Below are 19,253 nucleotides of genomic sequence, written 5' to 3'. Positions count from 1 at the left end.
CAATCATAAAATTAAAGTCAGGTGACTGAGCAACAGTTTCTCTGTTTTTTGATTTAAGGCACTTTAGTTATTTAATTAATTTATTTGTTTAATCTTTCAGTCTGAGGAGAACCAAATTATGTGGGAATTGATTGGGCCTAACAAAACTCTAAAGAACCAGTCGGTCTGCTGGCAGGATGGCCGTGCCTTTTCAGATAATGAAAACTGGGTTGTGGATAGCTGTACTAAATGTACCTGCGAGGTAAGACTATAGAAGGAGTCCCCCTATTTCCAGAATGGACAGTGGACTGAATCCAGGTTGGCTACTCAGTCCTGTTCCAGCATTCAACGTTTATTCAGGGCTTGATTGAAATCTCACTGAAATCAATAAACAGACTCCTCATTGTCTTCAATGGGTTTTGGGTTAGGACCTCAGTTTCTAATGGACAATACTGCAGACTTATACTGGTAACTTGCTTGGTTTAAAAATATTTCCATTCAACAAAATATTTTTGTTTTTTAAAATTATGACAAGCAAAATCTCTTCAATGTATGGGGTAGAATTTTCTCTGGATATACAGATTTGCCTGTATTTGAACATAAACACAAGCCAATATATTGCTTTCCTTGTCTGTAGAATTCTAAAACCGTGTGCCATCAAATCACCTGCCCAGCAGTGTTTTGTGCCAATCCATCATTTATTGAAGGTGAATGCTGTCCTGTCTGCTTTCATTGTAAGTACTTAACAAAAGGAAAATCCACCTGTTTGGCAGTTTTAAAAAACCTTTTCATTTAAGGGGTGGTAAAGGAAGAGTTAAAAACCAGCTCAACCAAAGAAAAATCATTATTTAAGCATCAGGATAATGAGGTTTAACTGCATTTTCCCTGGCTGCACATTCCAGTTTCTCATTGCGTATGCTTTTCTTTTCTTTTCTTTTTCTTACTAACTGGTTAAAGTAGACTGCAGTGAGAGTGGATTAGTGCGCCTGCCATTCTCCTATACAATGTGTTTAGATTCTAGAGACTAATGGAAATTTCCTGTGTTTCAGTATAATAATTGTTGGAAAGGCAAAGAGTCTCACAAATTTCTTTTCTTTTTCAGTTGTTTTGAATCTTACAATATTTTACTTATGTGGAACAGAATAACAAAAGGATTCTTCCAAGATAGCACTGCAGTTTGTGGCTTGCCTTTGTAGTGAGAATAGTTCTGGAAATATATCTTGCTCTGGGCTGGACAGGTCTATTTTAGAAAAAAAATTGCAATACATTTTTAATAGTTTCAGTTTTCTGAAGTGTAATATTTATTGCATCGTATTCAGATTTCTTGCCTATTCAGATCATATACAGCACATGTTTTCATTGTGCTCTCAATCACATTTATGGTTATGTTGTGTTCAGAGATGGGTCCAAGCCTCACCTTTTGGATCTGGGTCCCAAAGTATGTGGATGTCTGGAACCAGAGATTGGGTCAGCCCATTACAGAGATCAGTCCCAGATCTAAATTTACAAAATGTGAGGGTGTTCAGATCCAGGGATCTGAGTTGGGCCAATCTCGAACTATGTTTTCTTTTTCAATAAAGTTCTCTAACTTTTCTGTGATAGATTAAAATAAAAATCAGAACCAGAGATCTAAATAGCAAAGAATAAGTTCTAACAGAAAGACACGTGAGAACAAAAATCGTATGACAAAAGGAATTCACAGTGTTAAGCAGTTTTTGCTTCTTCTGCAGCCAAAGACAGTGAAGATGGTTGGTCTCCATGGTCTGAGTGGACAGAGTGCTCAGTGACATGTGGCTCTGGAACACAGCAGAGAGGACGGTCATGTGATGTTACTAGCAACACTTGTGTAGGCCCATCCATCCAGACAAGAACGTGTAGCCTTGGCAAATGTGACAATCGCAGTGAGTGCTGACATCTCTCTCTCCTAATAAATGTTCCCTCTGCTTCTCCCTTTCTAACCAAGTAGCAAAAAGAATCCTAGCCTGGATTTCCTACGCACGCTTTGATAGTCAGAACTATATATATTTTAATACTAATTTATGCATTAGTAAACTAGTTATCAAGACATATTTTTGTTCCTTTATTCCTCACCTTTATTGTCAATCTAATATGCATGTGTATTGGCCAGTCTAGTTTTTGCTCTGTGAAAGGAAAGATCTAACAAGTAGGGCCTCTTGCCTTGAGTCAGCATATATACAGTACTGGCTTCTGTGCAGGGGCAGCTAATTGCTTGTGTGTCATTGAGCCATGATTCTCAGCACAGTCCTTAAGCACAGAAGTGTTTAGGATATGGGGGAAAAATACCCGCATTAAGTGGTTATAGAAAACTTTTGTAAAATACTAAGTAATCTTATATTTATTGTACCTACAAGTTAGACGAAAGGAACACTGGTCATGATCACTTTCAATGACTCCTGAACAACTGTTTAAGACAAGAAGAAAAGGAGTACTAGTGGCACCTTAGAGACTAACCAATTTATTTGAGCATAAGCTTTCGTGAGCTACAGCTCACTTCATCGGATGCCGTAGCACACGAAAGCTTATGCTCAAATAAATTGGTTAGTCTCTGAGGTGCCACAAGTACTCCTTTTCTTTTTACGAATACAGACTAACATGGCTGCTACTCTGAAACCTGTTTAAGACAAGTATTTTCTTATGTTCTTACAACACATTTATTTTTAAAATATCTGTCCTCTGAACTGAGCTACTCTAACATCCCCTTCAGTCCTGTGTTGATGGTTGTGTTTCATAAGTAAGATAGTCTCTGATGTCTGAACCCAAATGCTGGCTTTTGTAATAGATGGTAATAAAGGATGGGACACCTATTATAAAATGGGGAAAGCTCTGTTGCAGGGCTAGGTTCATAAGTGAATTGCTATTATGCCCCCAGATGGGACAAGCACTTTTTTATGTTGTGTGGGTTTTTTTTTTCTCTGTCAGTACGTCAAGATGGTGGCTGGAGTCACTGGTCTCCGTGGTCTTCCTGTTCTGTGACCTGTGGAATAGGCAACATCACTCGCATCCGTCTCTGCAATTCCCCCATCCCACAGATGGGTGGGAAAATTTGTAAAGGAAGTGGCCGTGAAACAAAAGAATGTGAAGGAGTCCCATGTCCAGGTAAGTTTGAGGGCTTAAACCCAAATTGAAAGTCAAATAGAACTACATTGTGTCTTCCAAGAAAGCAGGCTCTGAATCAGGGGTTCTTAACCTTTTTCTTTCTGAAGCCTCCCAACATGCTATAAAAACGCCATGGCCCACCTGTGCCACAACAACTGTTTTTCTGCATATAAAACCAGGGCTGGTGTTAGGGGGTAGCAGGCAGGCTGGGGCCCCATGCCGTAGGGGCCCACATGAAGTACATTGTTCAGGCTTCGGCTTGAGCTCCACATGGTGGAGCTCAGGGCCTCGGGCTTCAGCCCCATGCAGTGGGGCTTTGGCTTTCTACCCTGGGCTCCAGTGAGTCTAATGTTGGCCCTGCTTGGTAGCCCCCTGAAACCTGCTCACAGCCCCCCAGGGGGCCCTGGACCCCTAGCTGAGAATCACTGCTCTAAATGATAATGATACAGGATCTAACATGTAGCTTGGAGATGGACTAGTATAAGCCTATGGTATGTGGTCACTTGGCTCTGTTCCTTTGCTTTGATTTTTGGGACTGTGGCACTGAATACAGAAAATAAAGTTCAGAATCAGTGTGGTCTTGTGGGTTGATCAGGGGCATTGAAATCGGACATCCAGGGGTCTGTCTACTTGTGCCCTTGCCACTGACTCACTGTGTAACCTTTTGCAAGTCACATTGCCTCTCGGTGCCTTGGTTTACTTATTATCATGCTTACTTAGCTCACAGGGGTGTTTTAAGAATAGATGGGTGACAATGGTGTAGCCTGAGGCTTTCCAAGCTTCTTTAATTGTTATTTGGGTTTAAAAAATTAGAGTTTGGGAATCTTTCCTTCCTGTAATTTAAAGACATATTTTCCAAGGATAATTCAAATGTACAATAACAAACAGATAAATATGTTTTCTGTCTAAAGGGAAACCTGTGCTATGTATTAGGAATGGAAGTAGAATCCCCCTAAAGCTGGCATAATTATATGCCCTATATATAGAATACACACATAATTTATATTTTAAAAAAAATCTTTCTCCTCCATTGCTTTCTTTTCTCAGAGTCAGTTTAGATTTGTTTTTCATTCTGCCCACTTCCTGCTCAATTTCATCCTATTTTTTACAGTTTTTTTTTTCTCTCTCTCTCTTTCTCTGTTCACAGTCTCTCCAGTCTATCATGGAATGTGAACCCAAGTATGTTTAAATGAAAGTTGAACTTCTGAATCCACTGTATATTTGCGTGGATTAAAAAACAGGCAAAATGAATTTACTCATCTCTCCCTGTGAGGCCAAATTACTATAAGTGCCAGGTGTTTTTTATTTATTGAGAGCCATCAGGGTGCTTGGTGCTCTACAAAGCATATGGGAACACACAGTCTCTATTCTGGGAAGTTAGGTCCTGATTCTGTTCTTATACTAATGTAATTCTGGAATAACTATACTGAAATCAGCAAAGTTGTACTAGCATAAAAGGTGCATGAAATCAAAATCAGGCCATTATAGCCTGAGTTAGCTAGGTGGTGCAGTTTGGAATACGAAACGAGAGGGAAATCTGCAGGTGGTGTATATGTCACTTTATTGTAAACATGTCATGTAAGTTAGCAGACTTACTTTCAGGTTTTGATAGAAGTAGTTTTCTTAAGAAGGGATTTGAATGTAAAAAATTGAGGTCATTTGCTATCTATAGAAGGAGATCCCAAAATGCAGTTAATTTCACTGAGCTGGATCTTCATCACCAAATGTAAACAAAAGATTCTCAGCACCAAGTGGAAGCTGAGGGTTTTTGCAGCTGTAAATTCTGATTAGAAACAGCTGGTTCAGAATTGGCTACTAACAAAATGACTTCTCAGGTCACCTTTATCATGGAAGAAGTCACAGAGCTCAGAGTTGGCATGCAGGTCATATGCTTGGTGTTCTCCAGTGCCATGTTTCCATAATAGGAGTTGTTTTAATAACAATCTCATCAGTGAACTTTGAAAATCCAGATGCATCAGCCAACCTAAACTGCTTCTGATCACTTTAATTGGAAATATACCATATGAAAAGGCATTGCATGCTGTTATGAGTTGTCAACAATTACTAAAATAGCTGAAAAATCCATGTATTTTTCTGGAAATAATGTAACCTCAGTTTTCAGTTGTCCAGTTTCATTTCTTCCTCTGGGTACATTTACAAACTGTTTATAGTCAGAGATCTGAAGGAGGCGTTATTGAATGTTGTCTACAGTATGTTGCTCATACTAATTTTGCCCTTTGTCCTGCATGTTTCAGTTAATGGCAGATGGGGTCCCTGGTCTCCATGGTCCGCATGCTCTGTCACCTGTGGAGGAGGGATCCGTGAGAGGTCTCGTCTCTGTAACAGCCCAGAGCCACAATATGGAGGAAAGAAATGTGTGGGAGATGTCAAGCAACATGATATATGCAACAAGAATGATTGCCCAATTGGTGCGTATGCACTGAGTGACCAGCAGTGAGCTATGTAGCTTGCAAACTTTGTTATTGCTAGTTATTTACCTCCTGTCACATGGATAGGAACACTAATTGATACTAGAGAGTCTACATGTATGAAATACACTAATTCAGTCCCTGTTTCAGAAAAGCACTTACATAAATGCTTATGTCTAATTCACTTCAGTGAAACTTTTTGCATGTGCTGAATGTTAAGTGTTATTCGGAATAAGAAGCTTTCCTGCATCAGGGTCTCAGTGTATTATTGATATAGTCAACTGTTTGTAGCAATCCACGAACCAAAAGGGAAATGCTTTCATATATAGTTGAAAATTCAAATATTTTTAATTGTCAGCATTCCATCATTTTTATCTAGATCTATTTCAATGAATGGAGAATTTTTTTCTTTAATAATGGTTATGGTTCTTTACTTTCTGCACTACTAACCTTATTTACATTTTTGCTTGTGTTTTGACAGATGGGTGTTTGTCAAATCCTTGCTTTCCTGGAGCAGAATGCAACAGTTACCCTGATGGATCTTGGTCATGTGGCCCATGTCCAGCTGGGTACCTTGGAAATGGAACAGTGTGTGAGGATCTTGATGAGGTATGCGTTGTTTCAGTTGTCAATCAACATGAAACATTTCCTTGAGGCTATTTATAAAGATTGTATGGTGATTATACAACAGGCTAACTTGGTTCTTTCGTTTTGCTTCTTTGTTTCTCCATAGTGTATAGCTGTGCCAGATGTTTGTTTTAAGGTGAATCAGGTACATCGCTGTGTGAACGCAAATCCAGGGTTCCACTGCCTGCCCTGCCCACCACGCTACAAAGGAAATCAGCCTTTTGGGGTGGGCCTGGAGGCTGCCGAGACAGAAAAGCAAGTAAGTGATGTTGAAGAGAGGTCAATGGTTAGGAATGTGATGGAAACTGAAACCTATCTAGGCATTCTCCATAAAAAAGAAATTGTGAAAGAATATTTAATAGATTTGGGCAACAAACAAATATAGCCTCAAATAGCTAAGTGCCAGATTTTCAAATGTATTTAAGCAGCTACAGATATAGATGGACACCAAGTGGGATTTTCAGAAGCTCGTAGGTGGCTAACTCTCGTTGAAATCAATGGGAGTTAGGTGCTAAGTTGCTTTTGAAAAATCACACTAGGCATCTATCTGTTCCGTAGGTGCCTAAAATCCCTTTAAAAATATGGTCCTGAATGTGGATGCAACTTTTCTATTAATACGATGATGCATTGGGCCTGATTATCCACTGCTCGTCACCTTGTGTAGTCATTTCTACCTGCGCAAAATGAGTGTAAAATGCTACAAGGCCAGAATGGTAGCCTTTTACAGCCAGAGTTTACAATCCCTTTTCACAGGTGTAAAAGACTACATAAGATTCAATACAGTGGAGAGCTAGGATGATTATCTTGATAAATGCACCAAAGTAAGTCATCAAACATCTGTCTGAAGATCTCACTTTCTAAATATCAGTAGGTCAAGATGTATGTGTGTGGGGAGGGGTGGGGGAAAGGAGAGGAAATGACACAGAGGAATGTTATCATAGGAAATTAAGGCAACTTCTTTAAACAGCTGCCATGAGACTTCATCAGGCTCTTCTTTTTGGGCCATGCTGTAGTTAGCCCAACATGCGAAGTCTAAATGTACAACACCCTGTTAAAATTAAGCCACTCAAACCTTACCAGGAAAAACAAAAGAGAAAAGAGGAAAGTGACAGCGCATTTGCTGACAGGATATTAATATCAATTTGTTTGTCTCTCTGGTTTAAGAAGAAAATGACTACACACCATCTGGTAGACTTAGACCATTATATCCTGACGACCAGTACTCGAAAGGAAATGGCCGTGTGCAGTCTTTCCTGTCCATGATGAGAATTAATGGCTCCTAGGGGAATGCAGATGTAATTCCAAAAAACCACAAACAAATTGTTTCAATTTATTTATTGAGTAATGTCCATTTTTACCTGTGAGCTTTATGCTTTTATTAAATGACCAAAAAAAAAAAAGTGTGGCTTAGACCAACTTTTTTTTTTAAAAAGTGCCTAGCTTGAGACATCTAAATATCTGGCCTGGGTTTGGAAATGTGCTGAGGACCCAGAAGCTCCTACTGATGTCATTAAGTTTGAATGAGGATGATCTGTTCTTGTAGGTGTGTGAACCTGAAAATCCATGCCTAGATATGACACACAGCTGCCACAAATCTGCAGAGTGCATCTACCTCGGCCATTTCAGTGACCCTATGTACAAGTGTGAATGTAGAACAGGATATGCTGGTGATGGACGCATCTGTGGTGAAGATTCTGACCTGGATGGTTGGCCCAATAGCAACCTGGTCTGTGCTGCCAATGCTACTTACCATTGCATGAAGGTAAGCAAGAAGTGGCAATAAAAAGTCATTATGTTGCAACCAATTTTCTTTTTTTTAATAGCTAAGGATACTACTTTTCATTATAAAACTGGTGATGGTTTCTATGCAGACTTAAACTGTTAAGGTATCCAGTCTTTCTATGAGATAGTATAGAATGTATATTCACTTACCCCTTAATGGAATGCTGTGTTTCACTGGCACACAATGATCCTATTCTGTAAAACACTTCATAGGAAAAAGAGGGACACTCCTGGATCACTGCTTCTCCCAAACTGTCAGTCCCCTCCCCTTTGTAGCAGAATTCTTTTTCTGTTCTGGGAGGTCTTCTGGGGACCACTAGAAAGAGTTCTGTGGACCATCATTTGACAATCACTCAAGCATTACTTGCATGAAAATCTCTTCTCTAAAGAGTTATCTAAGAAGACTGAAACCATGCAGTCACCACAATTCAGTAGGAGCTTGTGTACTGGTAGCCAAATATTAATAATGTTCTACACCAGAATGCAGATTCTGTGGGTGGTTATGCCAGAAGTGTGCAGCCCCATGCAACTCCATCCCCACTTGTGATCTGGCACACCTCACTCAACAAGAAAACAGACAATAGGATTACAATTGCTCTGGTATTGCTGACTGAAGGGCAGATGGAGCAGGGCTGCTGAGATAGTAGAGAAAGGGTAGATGATGGTTAGGATAGGTGTGTCTGGGGCCATGGGTGAACTTGGCCTCAGCTCTGGAAGGTCCTTAAGCATGTACTCAACTTTAAGCACTTGAGCAGTCCCACTGAAATCACTGCACTATTGACATGCTTACAGTTAGGCACGTGCTTAAGCACTTTGCTGAGTTAGTCTTCATGCAAGGACATTGGCTGCATAGGCCTACAGATGGCACTGTTTTCTTTTAATTGCTCTTTTTCAGTTCTAAGCGTGACCTTCTTAGATTTCTGTTCCTGCCCCAAATTAAAAAAACATAGGTCCTTAATGTACTTGAGAATGCAACCAACCTGTCTTGAATGATGGCATCCTCTTCTAGCACTCTGACAGTGGCAATAAAACCAAAAGAACCTTGTCAAGTTCTGAACTAGCATAATGGGTAAACAAATGAGTAACTTTACACAGAGACTAACAGTGTTTGAGCTAAGAATGTTAAATAGGGCAAAAAGTCAATTGAAGTCAATGGCATTACACCAGGAATGAATTTGGGCCAAAGCCTTATTAACAGAAAGGGTGTATTAGATAGACCCTTGCTGAACACTAGTCTCAGATGCTGAACTTTCTCACGCTGCCTGCTGTCAGCTCATTGTAGATCTGGCCAACTCAGCTTTTGCAGTTCATATATTCTTTTTGGCGCCTGTCATCAGGACATGCAACATGTTGACTCAAGATGCAACACAAAAGATCTGCTTTCATTAAGAACATAACATGTTGAACACATTTAGAGGAGACTGTTCCCAAAGGTTCAGTCTTGTCTTTCTGTAAGACATACATTAATTTTATAGAAACAAATGTTTGATTAAAAAAGGTCTAGTTAAAACACAGAAAATATTCTCAGGCAGTAGCACTCATTAGAAATTATTCTAGTTTAGCAATTTTCTAAAAAAATATATATATATATCCTTTTCCTAACCTGTGAAAGTGATTGAAAAATAACTTATTGTCTAAATAAAATTAATATTTTGAATTTAAATGTACTTCTGGTTCTCTCAAAGTTTTCATGTATAGACATTTTTTTCCTCCAGAATTCCTGTACTGAAAAATGAAACATTAGCATAAATATGATACTTTGGAGGCTAAGATTGGGTCAATCATTCGGGAGCACCTGTATATACAAAAAAAGGAGTCCTAAAAGTTTGGAGGTTCATTTTGATGTTGATAATCATCCAAAAACTATAATGCTTTTTCCTCAGCTTGTCTAGACGAACAGAATCTCTTGAGCTTGAAAATTTGGGCTGGAAACCTCATGAGAATAGATCTTTCCCGGAGAGTTCAACATTTTTTTTGCTGATCCTGGACACAAATATATGTGCTATAAGAACAATATTTCTGCAGTGCTTTGGCATGTCCAGTTTTGGTTTCTAGCAGAAGTGGAAAGGTGAAAATAAGTGAAAACAGCAATGAGAACAATTTATAACCCCAGAAAATGTTTTGGGATAGGAAATAGACAATGGTTCGAGTGGCTTTTTACATTTTCACCCATTCTTTATCCCAAGGCAGAATGATGACCCAAGGTAAGGCATAAATTTGTAACAGTGAGAGTAATTAACCGTTGGAACAATTTACCAAGGATCATGGTGGATTCTCCATCACTAAAAATAGCAGTTAAAATGTTTGATCATTGATTCACTTTTTTATTTTTATATTTATATTTCCAATTTAGAAAGCCCACGTAATTATTGTAAGAGATAGCAGGATTTGGCGACTGAAGGACCTACTCTTTTTTGCACCATTGTGATGCCACTGGGGTACATCCATGCAACCTCCCTGAATTAAATAGGATTCTATGAGTGTAAATGAGAGCAGAATTTGCCTCCATATGTTAATCAGAGTAATTGCTTTCTTGAACCGCGGTTTTTGAAAATCTATACTTATTTTTTCCCCCAATCCAGAAAACTGTTCACTTGGAATAATCACCCTTTCCTCAGTTCTGACCTTCAATGAGAAATAAAAAAGGATACATTTGTCTTTTATTTTCAAAAGTCTTGGAAATCTAACAGTGCAAAAGGACACACATGTCTCAAACTACAACCCCGTGTCTATGTCTTTGTTGCATTAACTTTCCGTATGACAGATTACATCTGAAGATCATCCTTTTAGCTTTCATCTTCATTCTTCTGGTTAAAGGCAGCCAAAGCCAGCCACGTTACATTGCAATCTTCAAAGTTCCTTCATGAGCTGCCTATAAGGAGCTGACACTGTGTGTGTGTGTGTGTTTTCCCTATCAGATGCTCTCAGTTAACATACACTCCAAACATTCCTTCTAACAGAAGGAAGTTGGGGAATGTGATTTGCAACTTCATTTAATTTATTTTACAGCATGAAAACTGGATGAACTAATATTTTTGGCAACAAACAAACACAAAGTCTTTAAAACGTACTTGTGACAGATTTCCTCAGCTATGTGTTTTATAGCCTCTTGTGGGCTATATAATCTTCAAGCCTATGTTACGAGCCTGTGACATAACATAAAAATAATGTACTGATTTTTCTGGACAGGATAACTGCCCCCATCTGCCTAATTCTGGACAGGAAGACTTTGATAAGGATGGCAAAGGTGATGCCTGTGATGAAGATGATGACAATGATGGGGTAGAGGATGACAAAGTATGAGATTTTATTTAATGTTTGATTTTTTTTTTTTTTAAAAAGTCTTTTATCATTTTAATGCATATGATGGGATGGGGGGAGGGCGGTCCCTGTCCAGTGCGGGGTGCACCCTCTCTCTCAAGCCGCCTTCTGCCTCTAGGCCTCAGAGTTTAAGTCTACCAATTGGCTCTCTGCTGTAGGGCTGTGTAGCATAGGAGTCAGGGTCTACAGCAGTCCCCTGACTACCTGGGCTGTAAGACCTAGTTGCCAGAATCCCTAGCAATACCCTGGCTCCCAGGGCAGTGATGCCTAGTGGCCAGAGTCCCTAGTAACACCCTGAACCTCGGGGAAGTGAGACCTAGAGGCCAGAGTCAATAGTGTTGGGCCCAGGGGGGTAGCGGCCATGGTATTGGCTCCACCGGGTCTCAGCCCAAGGCCCTGGTAGTGAGGTGTAGGCTTGCCACTTAGTCAGCAGGGATCCACCCAAAACATGCTGACTGCTTTAGGGACAGTGACTAGTCCCTCCCTGGGCTACTTAGAATCATAGAATATCAGGGTTGAAAGGGACCTCAGGAGGTCATCTAGTCCAACCCCCTGCTCAAAGCAGGACCAATCCCCAACTAAATCATCCCAGCCAGGGCTTTGTCAAGCATGACCTTAAAAACTTTTAAGGGAGGAGATTCCACCACCTCCCTAGGTAACGCATTCCAGTGTTTCACCACCCTCCTAGTGAAAAAGTTTTTCCTAATATCCAACGTAAACCTCCCCCACTGCAACTTGAGACCATTACTCCTTGTTCTGTCATCTGCTACCACTGAGAACAGTCTAGATCCATCCTCTTTGGAACCCTCTTTCAGGCAGTTCCTACTGTGACTCCTGCAGTCCTGGCCTGGGCGTCTGCCTGAGACTCAATGTCTCCGGCTCCCACAGTCTGAGGCTCTAGCAGCTCCTGGGCTGGAGACTGCAGCATGCATCCTTCCTCTCTGGCGGCTAGCCCAGACTGAGCTGGGCTGCTCCCTCTTATAATGGGGTGCTACACTTCGAGCACGCCCAGTTGGGACATGGGGGTATGGCTTCTCAGCCCACAGTCAGGAGTTAACCCTTCCCTGTCCAGTGTGGGGTGAGTGCACCCCATAACACTCCCTTACAAGAAATAATTAAGGACTGTGTGGATCAGATCTTCAGTTGCATTAGGGCAGCTTTGAACTGTCCTGTCTTCTCTCAGTTACCCTTGGGGGGGTACAGCCTGGTGCAGAGCAGAGTAGGATTGCAGGAGGGCAAAGAGGACCTAATGCCCCATTTAAGCCTTCACCCTATCCTGTGCTGTGCTGAGTGCTCTGTGGCATAATCTTAGGGTTTTGGTATATTGACTAGAGCAGGAGCTGGTCCTCTGGTTTAAATCAAAAATGACATTTGATTGCTCTGTCTGCACTGGGGAGAACGTAACAACCAAAGGGGAAAATGAGGTATAGTTTGCTGTGTGCCTTCATGTTCTGGATCTGTATTTGGAAACTTTAAAAAAAAAGTTTAACAAGCATTTGATCAATAACATTTATTTTGCATGTGCAGTTACAGAAATTATTGCCATCAGTTACATTGTCCAGTTAGGTGACACTGAAGTGAGTATTCTTCTCTCTGTCAGGCACATTTATTTTTTTGTTACCCTATGGCAGTATTTGATAAACTAGGACATATTTTGCCTTTCCTTTATATCTTTTCCTCGAACATCCAGAATAGTGAAGTCTGGCTGTTGCATTAAGACAGTAATTTGTCTTCATGGGAAATGCTTGCTCAACAACAAAATTGTGCAAAATATTCTCCAATGACTTCTCTTAAGGTTCTGTGAGATCTAGTCTCCTCTCTACACATGTACGTTGGGCCTGATCCTCCACTGCCTTGCACATTAGGTAGTCATTTACATTTGTATAAAATGGGTGTAATATGCCTACCAATCTGCCTTAGTATTTTGCACCCGCTTCATAGAGGTGTAAATAACAACACAAGGGAAAGGGCTAAGCTCATCAGTGAAAGGTACACTTGTACATCAATTTATATGTCTTAGTTTCATTTTCACTTTTATTTCTGCCTAAGTGGAATACGAGGGACGGGAGAGTGGGGAAATACTTCTTGATACATGAAATAATGTCTCAGGCCAAGCTGTGATTTATATTCTTAAATCCTTTGCTTCTGCTCGCTAGGACAATTGTCCTCTTCTGTTCAACCCCCGTCAGTTTGATTATGACAAGGATGAAGTTGGTGACCGATGTGATAATTGCCCGTATGTGCACAACCCTGCTCAGATTGACACGGATAATAATGGAGAGGGTGACTCATGTGCTGTGGATATTGATGGTGATGGTATGTTCTTATTCAATAAACCAGACAGCAACTGGTTCAGAATTAGTTACTATTCCAGACCTAATACTTTGCCTTATGGTCAAATGGATGGGCTGGTTGCATTTGTATGTAAGATAAAATCAGTTCCAGCTTATATTTTGCAATCAGAAATATAGGGAAAAAATGGGAAGACCAAGGTCCACCAATCCCCATGCTTTGCATTGAACACAGGACATTGATTATAGACTCATAAGACTTTAAGGGCAGAAGGACCATCAGGATCCTCTTGTCTGACCTCCTGCACATTGCAGGCCACAGGATCTCACCCACCATTCCTGTAATAGGCCCATAACCTCGGCTTGTGTTGCTGAAGTCCTCAAATCTTATGTGAAAATAATGTGAAATGTACTCACGTGAATGTAATAGATCATCCCTGCCCAACATTCTAGATAAATCACACTTCCCCACCCCATTCCAAGACCCTTGCAAATATCCCTCAGAGGAGGGGAAGAATTTCTTCCTGACTCAAAAATAATCAGGATGCAATCAATATGCTACTTTTGTTTCCTGTTTGGATACTAGAGAAAAAAAGATATCGGTTAAGGCAATATCTAGAGGATATTAATCTGGGCCAGGGAAAATCAGAATTGACCTGGATAATCATACAAAGCTCAAACCAATCCAAACTCAAACACCCTCTGAGTTTTGCTTATTTGTACACACCTCTCTAGTCTTGGTTCTGGCCAGAAATGGAAGCAAAAATATTGAAATATCTTTAGAAAGCTTGTTCTTGAAGCATTTCTAACACGGTTGAAACCCAGGAGTGTTAGAAGTAGAAGAAGAATGTCTGGTCTTGCATTTGCTTCAGTAATCATGTAACTTTTGGATGCTTATTTGAATTGAACTGCTGAACCTTTTGAAGTTCTCCCATCACTCACAACATCAGATTCTTACTAGAGCTCATGGGATTTCTGCATGTGCAATGAATGGAAATCATAACTCTGTATCTTTGGCTGAGGCTCCATATTTTGACATTTATATAAAGCTCCAGAAGCCATATAATTGAAGAGATGATCATAGTGTCATCTTCTGGCACTTGTGCCAACACTGTCTTAACTTTTTTTTATCACCATGACAACAATTTTGGAAGGAGAGGACAGTTTGTTGCAAAATGAGAAGGAAGGGTGTCTGTTGAATATTTGGCAACGCTGTACAATTAATGATATATATGTTATACTAAGATGAGTTCATTTAGCACTAAAGCATAAACTCATGCAATGCATTGCTATATAGAATTCCTCAGGAATTCCATTGTGATATAGTATTTATTGCAGAACATTACTCAAAAATTCTGGGGAGGTAGTTCCAACTCTAAGCAATAAAACGCCAAGTAATTTAAAATGAAAAAAAAAATCCTACTTTTTTAGCAATGCACATTTTCTTTAGGTTCACAAATATAAAAGGCCAAATTCTTCAAAGCTCATGCATCCTTACAAAAGCAAAACTTCCATTGAAATATATCTGGGAGTTTTTACATTAGTAAGGAAAGCAGGATTTGGCCCACAGTGTGAAATTACAGTAGAACTTCAGAGTTACGAACACATCAGGAATGGAGGTTGTTCATATGAACAAAACATTATAGTTGTTCTTTCAAAAGGTTACAACTGAACATTGACTTACTACAGCTTTGAAACTTTACTATGCAGAAGAAAAATGCTACCTTTAATCATCTTAATTTAAACGAAACAAGCATAGAAACAGTTTTCTTACCTGTCAAATCTTTTTTTTAACTTTCCCTTTATTTTTTTTTAGTAGTTTACGTTTAACACAGTACAGTACTGTATTTGCTTTTTTAATTTTTAGTCTCTGCTGCTGCCTGATTGCGTACTTCCAGTTCTAAATGAGGTGTGTGGTTGACCAGTCATTCGTAACTCTGGGGTTTGTAACTCTGAGGTTCTACTGTACACCCATTCCTCAGTAGCTCTTTCATTTCTTGTTGTGATGTGGTAGTACAATAAAACTGAAGCAGCTTTAATGGAATGGCAAATAAAATGTACCATGAATAAAACTCACTTCTGACAGAGGATCAGCAGAGGGCTACGAACCTCTTCAGAGCCACTTAACCCTCAAAATAGGGCTTCAATGGAATTTAAGTAGGGGCCTGACCTCTGCAATGGTATATCTTACTGTATGTGAACCAGCCATGCTAGATTTCTTATCTGCTTCAGTCACATTATTTTTTTACCCTCACAGACATTTTTAATGAACGAGATAACTGTCCATACGTTTACAACACTGACCAGAGAGATACAGATGGGGATGGAGTAGGCGATCATTGTGATAACTGTCCATTGGTACACAATCCTGATCAGGTAAACACTAAGCCCATTTGTGTGAGGAGCGATGGGTGGGAGGATTTGCTCTTGAAGTGGGAACTCTGAAAGCAACCTTTTAACTGCATGTATTAATGCTGACCTCAGAATAGGAGAGAATGAGAGAGAGAAAATGTTTAAGGAACTAAACTAAATGATGATGATGATTTGCATTAGAGTCAAGCATAGAGACCTCTACCAAAATCAGGGCCCCATTGAGCTAGGCACTGTACAGACACATAGTAAAGGACAGTCCCTGCCTCAGAGAGCGTATTGCTTAAATAGACAAGAGGTGGGAGGGGAAAGAGTGACAAAGAGGCTAATTAACTTACCCAAGGTCTCAGATCAGCAACAGAACCAGAAATGGAGTCCAGGTCTCCTGACTCTCAGTCCAGTGCCCTGCCCATTAGACCATCTTGCCTTCCTTTTATGATCTTTAGCTAGCTGCTTGCTCTGTGTGGGTGTGGGAGATACAGTACAGACTCGTTGGGTAAAAGGCCAGGAAGCTCTTTTATTATCACAGGATACAGAATAATTTGAAAAAAGAAAAGGAGTACTTGTGGCACCTTAGAGACTAACCAATTTATTTGAGCATGAGCTTTCGTGAGCTACAGCTCACTTCATCGGATGCATAATTTGAATGATGTGATTTTAAAAGTCTGATGTCCCACAAGCCGCCAGTGCAAAATGCAGCCTAAATTCACTTCTGAACTGGAGGGGCCCTTTTCTCCTATCACAGGACGTGAGTAACTGCGATTGATTTCAGTGACAGTAACTCAGACCTGTGGTACGAGAATCATGCCCCTTCCTTCACAGAAGAAACATAACAATGCGTGGAAAAGAAAAGGCCGTATTTTGCTCATTTTTCATTTCCACATAAAACATAAAGGCCCATTATGGCAATGATGCACTCTGTTTAGTGATAATTCTCTTCTACCTGCAATCCACCCACTTTACATGAAAAGAAAACTGCCCTAGTTGGCAACATAATATACGAACAGCTCTTTTATGGTATTTGTGGTAAATTGCAGGTTCTGGTATGAACTGAAAGCAAAAATTATGAAAAATAGTTTTGCAGGTTTTCAATGATCTAACAATGAATATTGCCTTGGTTCAGGTGAATGCTTTGGAATTTATAATTATGCAAAGTTATTGCACTTAGCTTCACCTCAGGGCTTATAATAACTAAACTTCATTGAGCCCAATAGCAGCCACTCATACCTTAAGAACCTTGTCTGGGCAAGACAGTTCATATGAGAGCTACACAGCTTGCACAGACTTCAATAATATGAGGTAACACACTCTCATGGGGGACTGTCGGGCCAGCTGAAATGCATGATATCATATATGCATCTATTTTTTGCTTGCAATGTTAATTATGTTCCAGGGAAGAATTTTATCACATTGCACTATGTTTTATTAAATAATTACATCAGATTTTTGTCCTGCAATGTATCTAATGAATACTCTAGTGTCCATCCCAGATTTCTAAATTGTTATAACAGTTGCAGTCAAACCCCAAACAGCTGGCTTTAAGACTGAAAAGTTAGATCTGAATTGTCCATCCTTCTTTTGGACCTTTAACATTTTATACATATAAAAAAACCTCTCCTCTTCAATGTAGGCATTAAACTTCCTTATATGTGAAAAACAACAGCCCTGATTTTCAGGTCTGGCTAAGTGCCACTCCGTGCAGAGCTTGAGGGATTGGGGCAAAGATGTCTTTAACCCCACCTTTTCACTCCCTGTGCCATTTGGAGAATAATTTGGCTCCCACTGCAAGTTAGAGCAGCCTTAGGTCTGCTTTGAACTTCACTTGGCTTTCCATGGCTCCAAGGGCTCTACGTGGCAACAAAAATTGCCAGAATGCAGTGGCACTCCAGGCAAACCTCCTACCTTGGCCACATCCCTGGCATGACCTTTATGACTCTATGGGTATGTCTGCGCTGCGTTTAAAACTCCTCAGCTGGCCCATGCCCTGTGAGGGTTCTCGAACCCGGACTTCAGCCTAAGCCCAAACATCTACATCGCAGTTGAACAGCCCCTTAGCCCAAACCCTGAGCAAGCCTGAGTCAGCTGGCATGGGCTAGTTGTGGGTTTTTATTTGCAGTGTAGACATACCCTATGATGCACAGAGAACTCCTTTACATCAGGGTTATTTCCTGTGGGCTAGATCTGACCAAGGTTCAGCAGTGTAAAGGGGATGTATCAGACCTGTGAGTTAGGACCAGTAGGTTCCAACCAACAAACGTAAACTAGGAGCCATGTCGGAAAATGTTTGCCCGAGTTTCAGTAAGGTCTTCATTAACATTCCTCATATTAGAGTGAAAAAAATTGAAATTTTATTACATTTCTACTTCATAGAAATTTGTCACCACAATATAGGAACTCTTCAGGAAGTTACTGGAAGAGAAATGTAGAGAATAAGGAAACATGTCATCTCAATTTTGTGCTTTGTAACAATCAAGATGCTAATGTTGATGCCTGTTTTTTTCTGTAGACTGACATAGATAATGACCTGGTTGGTGACCAGTGTGACAACAATGAGGACATAGATGAAGATGGTCACCAGAACAACCAAGATAACTGCCCCTACATCCCCAATTCTAACCAGGCTGACCATGATAAGGATGGCAAAGGGGATGCATGTGATTCCGATGATGACAATGATGGTGTTCCTGATGACAGGGACAATTGTCGGCTCATGTTCAACCCTGACCAAAAGGACTCTGATGGTAAGAACCAAGTAGTGTGGGTTTGATTCAGTTCTAAGTACATGAAGAACTGATGCATGCATAGACTAATGCCGAGGATATTTTTTCCCATGGATAAAAGAAATAAGACATTTCAGACCAAATTGAACTTGAGGTAACAGGCCTGATATCACTGACCTCAGTGAATTTGCTCCTGCTTATGCCATGTCTGAACTTGGAGCACTGTATTAAGGCATCAAACTAGAACTTGTCAAACATATAATATAGTTTTGATTAAAAAAACATTTTCTGGGAAAATGTTTTTTCCTTTTCAAATGTTAATTTTTGATGCAATATTAAACTAGATTTTTTTTTAATTTAAAAAACTGTTTTGGGTTTTGAAAACCAACACAACTGAAAAATTTTGGTATTCAGCTTCAGTTTTTTATTGAAAGAATCAAAATATTCCATAACATTTTAAACAAATGAAAAATATTCATTTATTTGTAAATATGTATGGAAAATATTTGCCATTTTTCAACCAACTATACTAAAAATTGTTTCACAGAAGAAGCACTTTAGGTATGTGTTGATCATGTGCACCATACACTTGCATAAATGGATGCAGTATTTTTCTT

At 39.9% G+C, this 19,253-nt stretch overlaps 1 protein-coding gene across 1 annotated transcript in view; it reads left to right on the top strand.

Annotated features, from left to right (window-relative positions):
• The window catches only part of THBS2 (thrombospondin 2), a 50,342-nt gene that overhangs the window by 14,883 nt on the left and 16,206 nt on the right, over window positions 1-19,253 (top strand). The window contains exons 5-16 of the mRNA XM_077812168.1: window positions 101-241; window positions 617-713; window positions 1,710-1,880; window positions 2,920-3,096; window positions 5,352-5,525; window positions 6,007-6,134; window positions 6,259-6,411; window positions 7,696-7,914; window positions 11,124-11,231; window positions 13,412-13,571; window positions 15,804-15,922; window positions 18,423-18,657. Coding sequence (XP_077668294.1) covers window positions 101-241; window positions 617-713; window positions 1,710-1,880; window positions 2,920-3,096; window positions 5,352-5,525; window positions 6,007-6,134; window positions 6,259-6,411; window positions 7,696-7,914; window positions 11,124-11,231; window positions 13,412-13,571; window positions 15,804-15,922; window positions 18,423-18,657 — 1,882 coding nt within the window. The remainder of the gene's footprint in view (window positions 1-100; window positions 242-616; window positions 714-1,709; window positions 1,881-2,919; window positions 3,097-5,351; window positions 5,526-6,006; window positions 6,135-6,258; window positions 6,412-7,695; window positions 7,915-11,123; window positions 11,232-13,411; window positions 13,572-15,803; window positions 15,923-18,422; window positions 18,658-19,253) is intronic.

This window comes from Eretmochelys imbricata, chromosome 3, assembly GCF_965152235.1.
Source record: "Eretmochelys imbricata isolate rEreImb1 chromosome 3, rEreImb1.hap1, whole genome shotgun sequence".
NCBI lineage: Eukaryota > Metazoa > Chordata > Testudines > Cheloniidae > Eretmochelys > Eretmochelys imbricata.
Note: the sequence above shows the minus strand (reverse complement) of the source record. Positions and strands in the feature narration are given on the sequence as shown.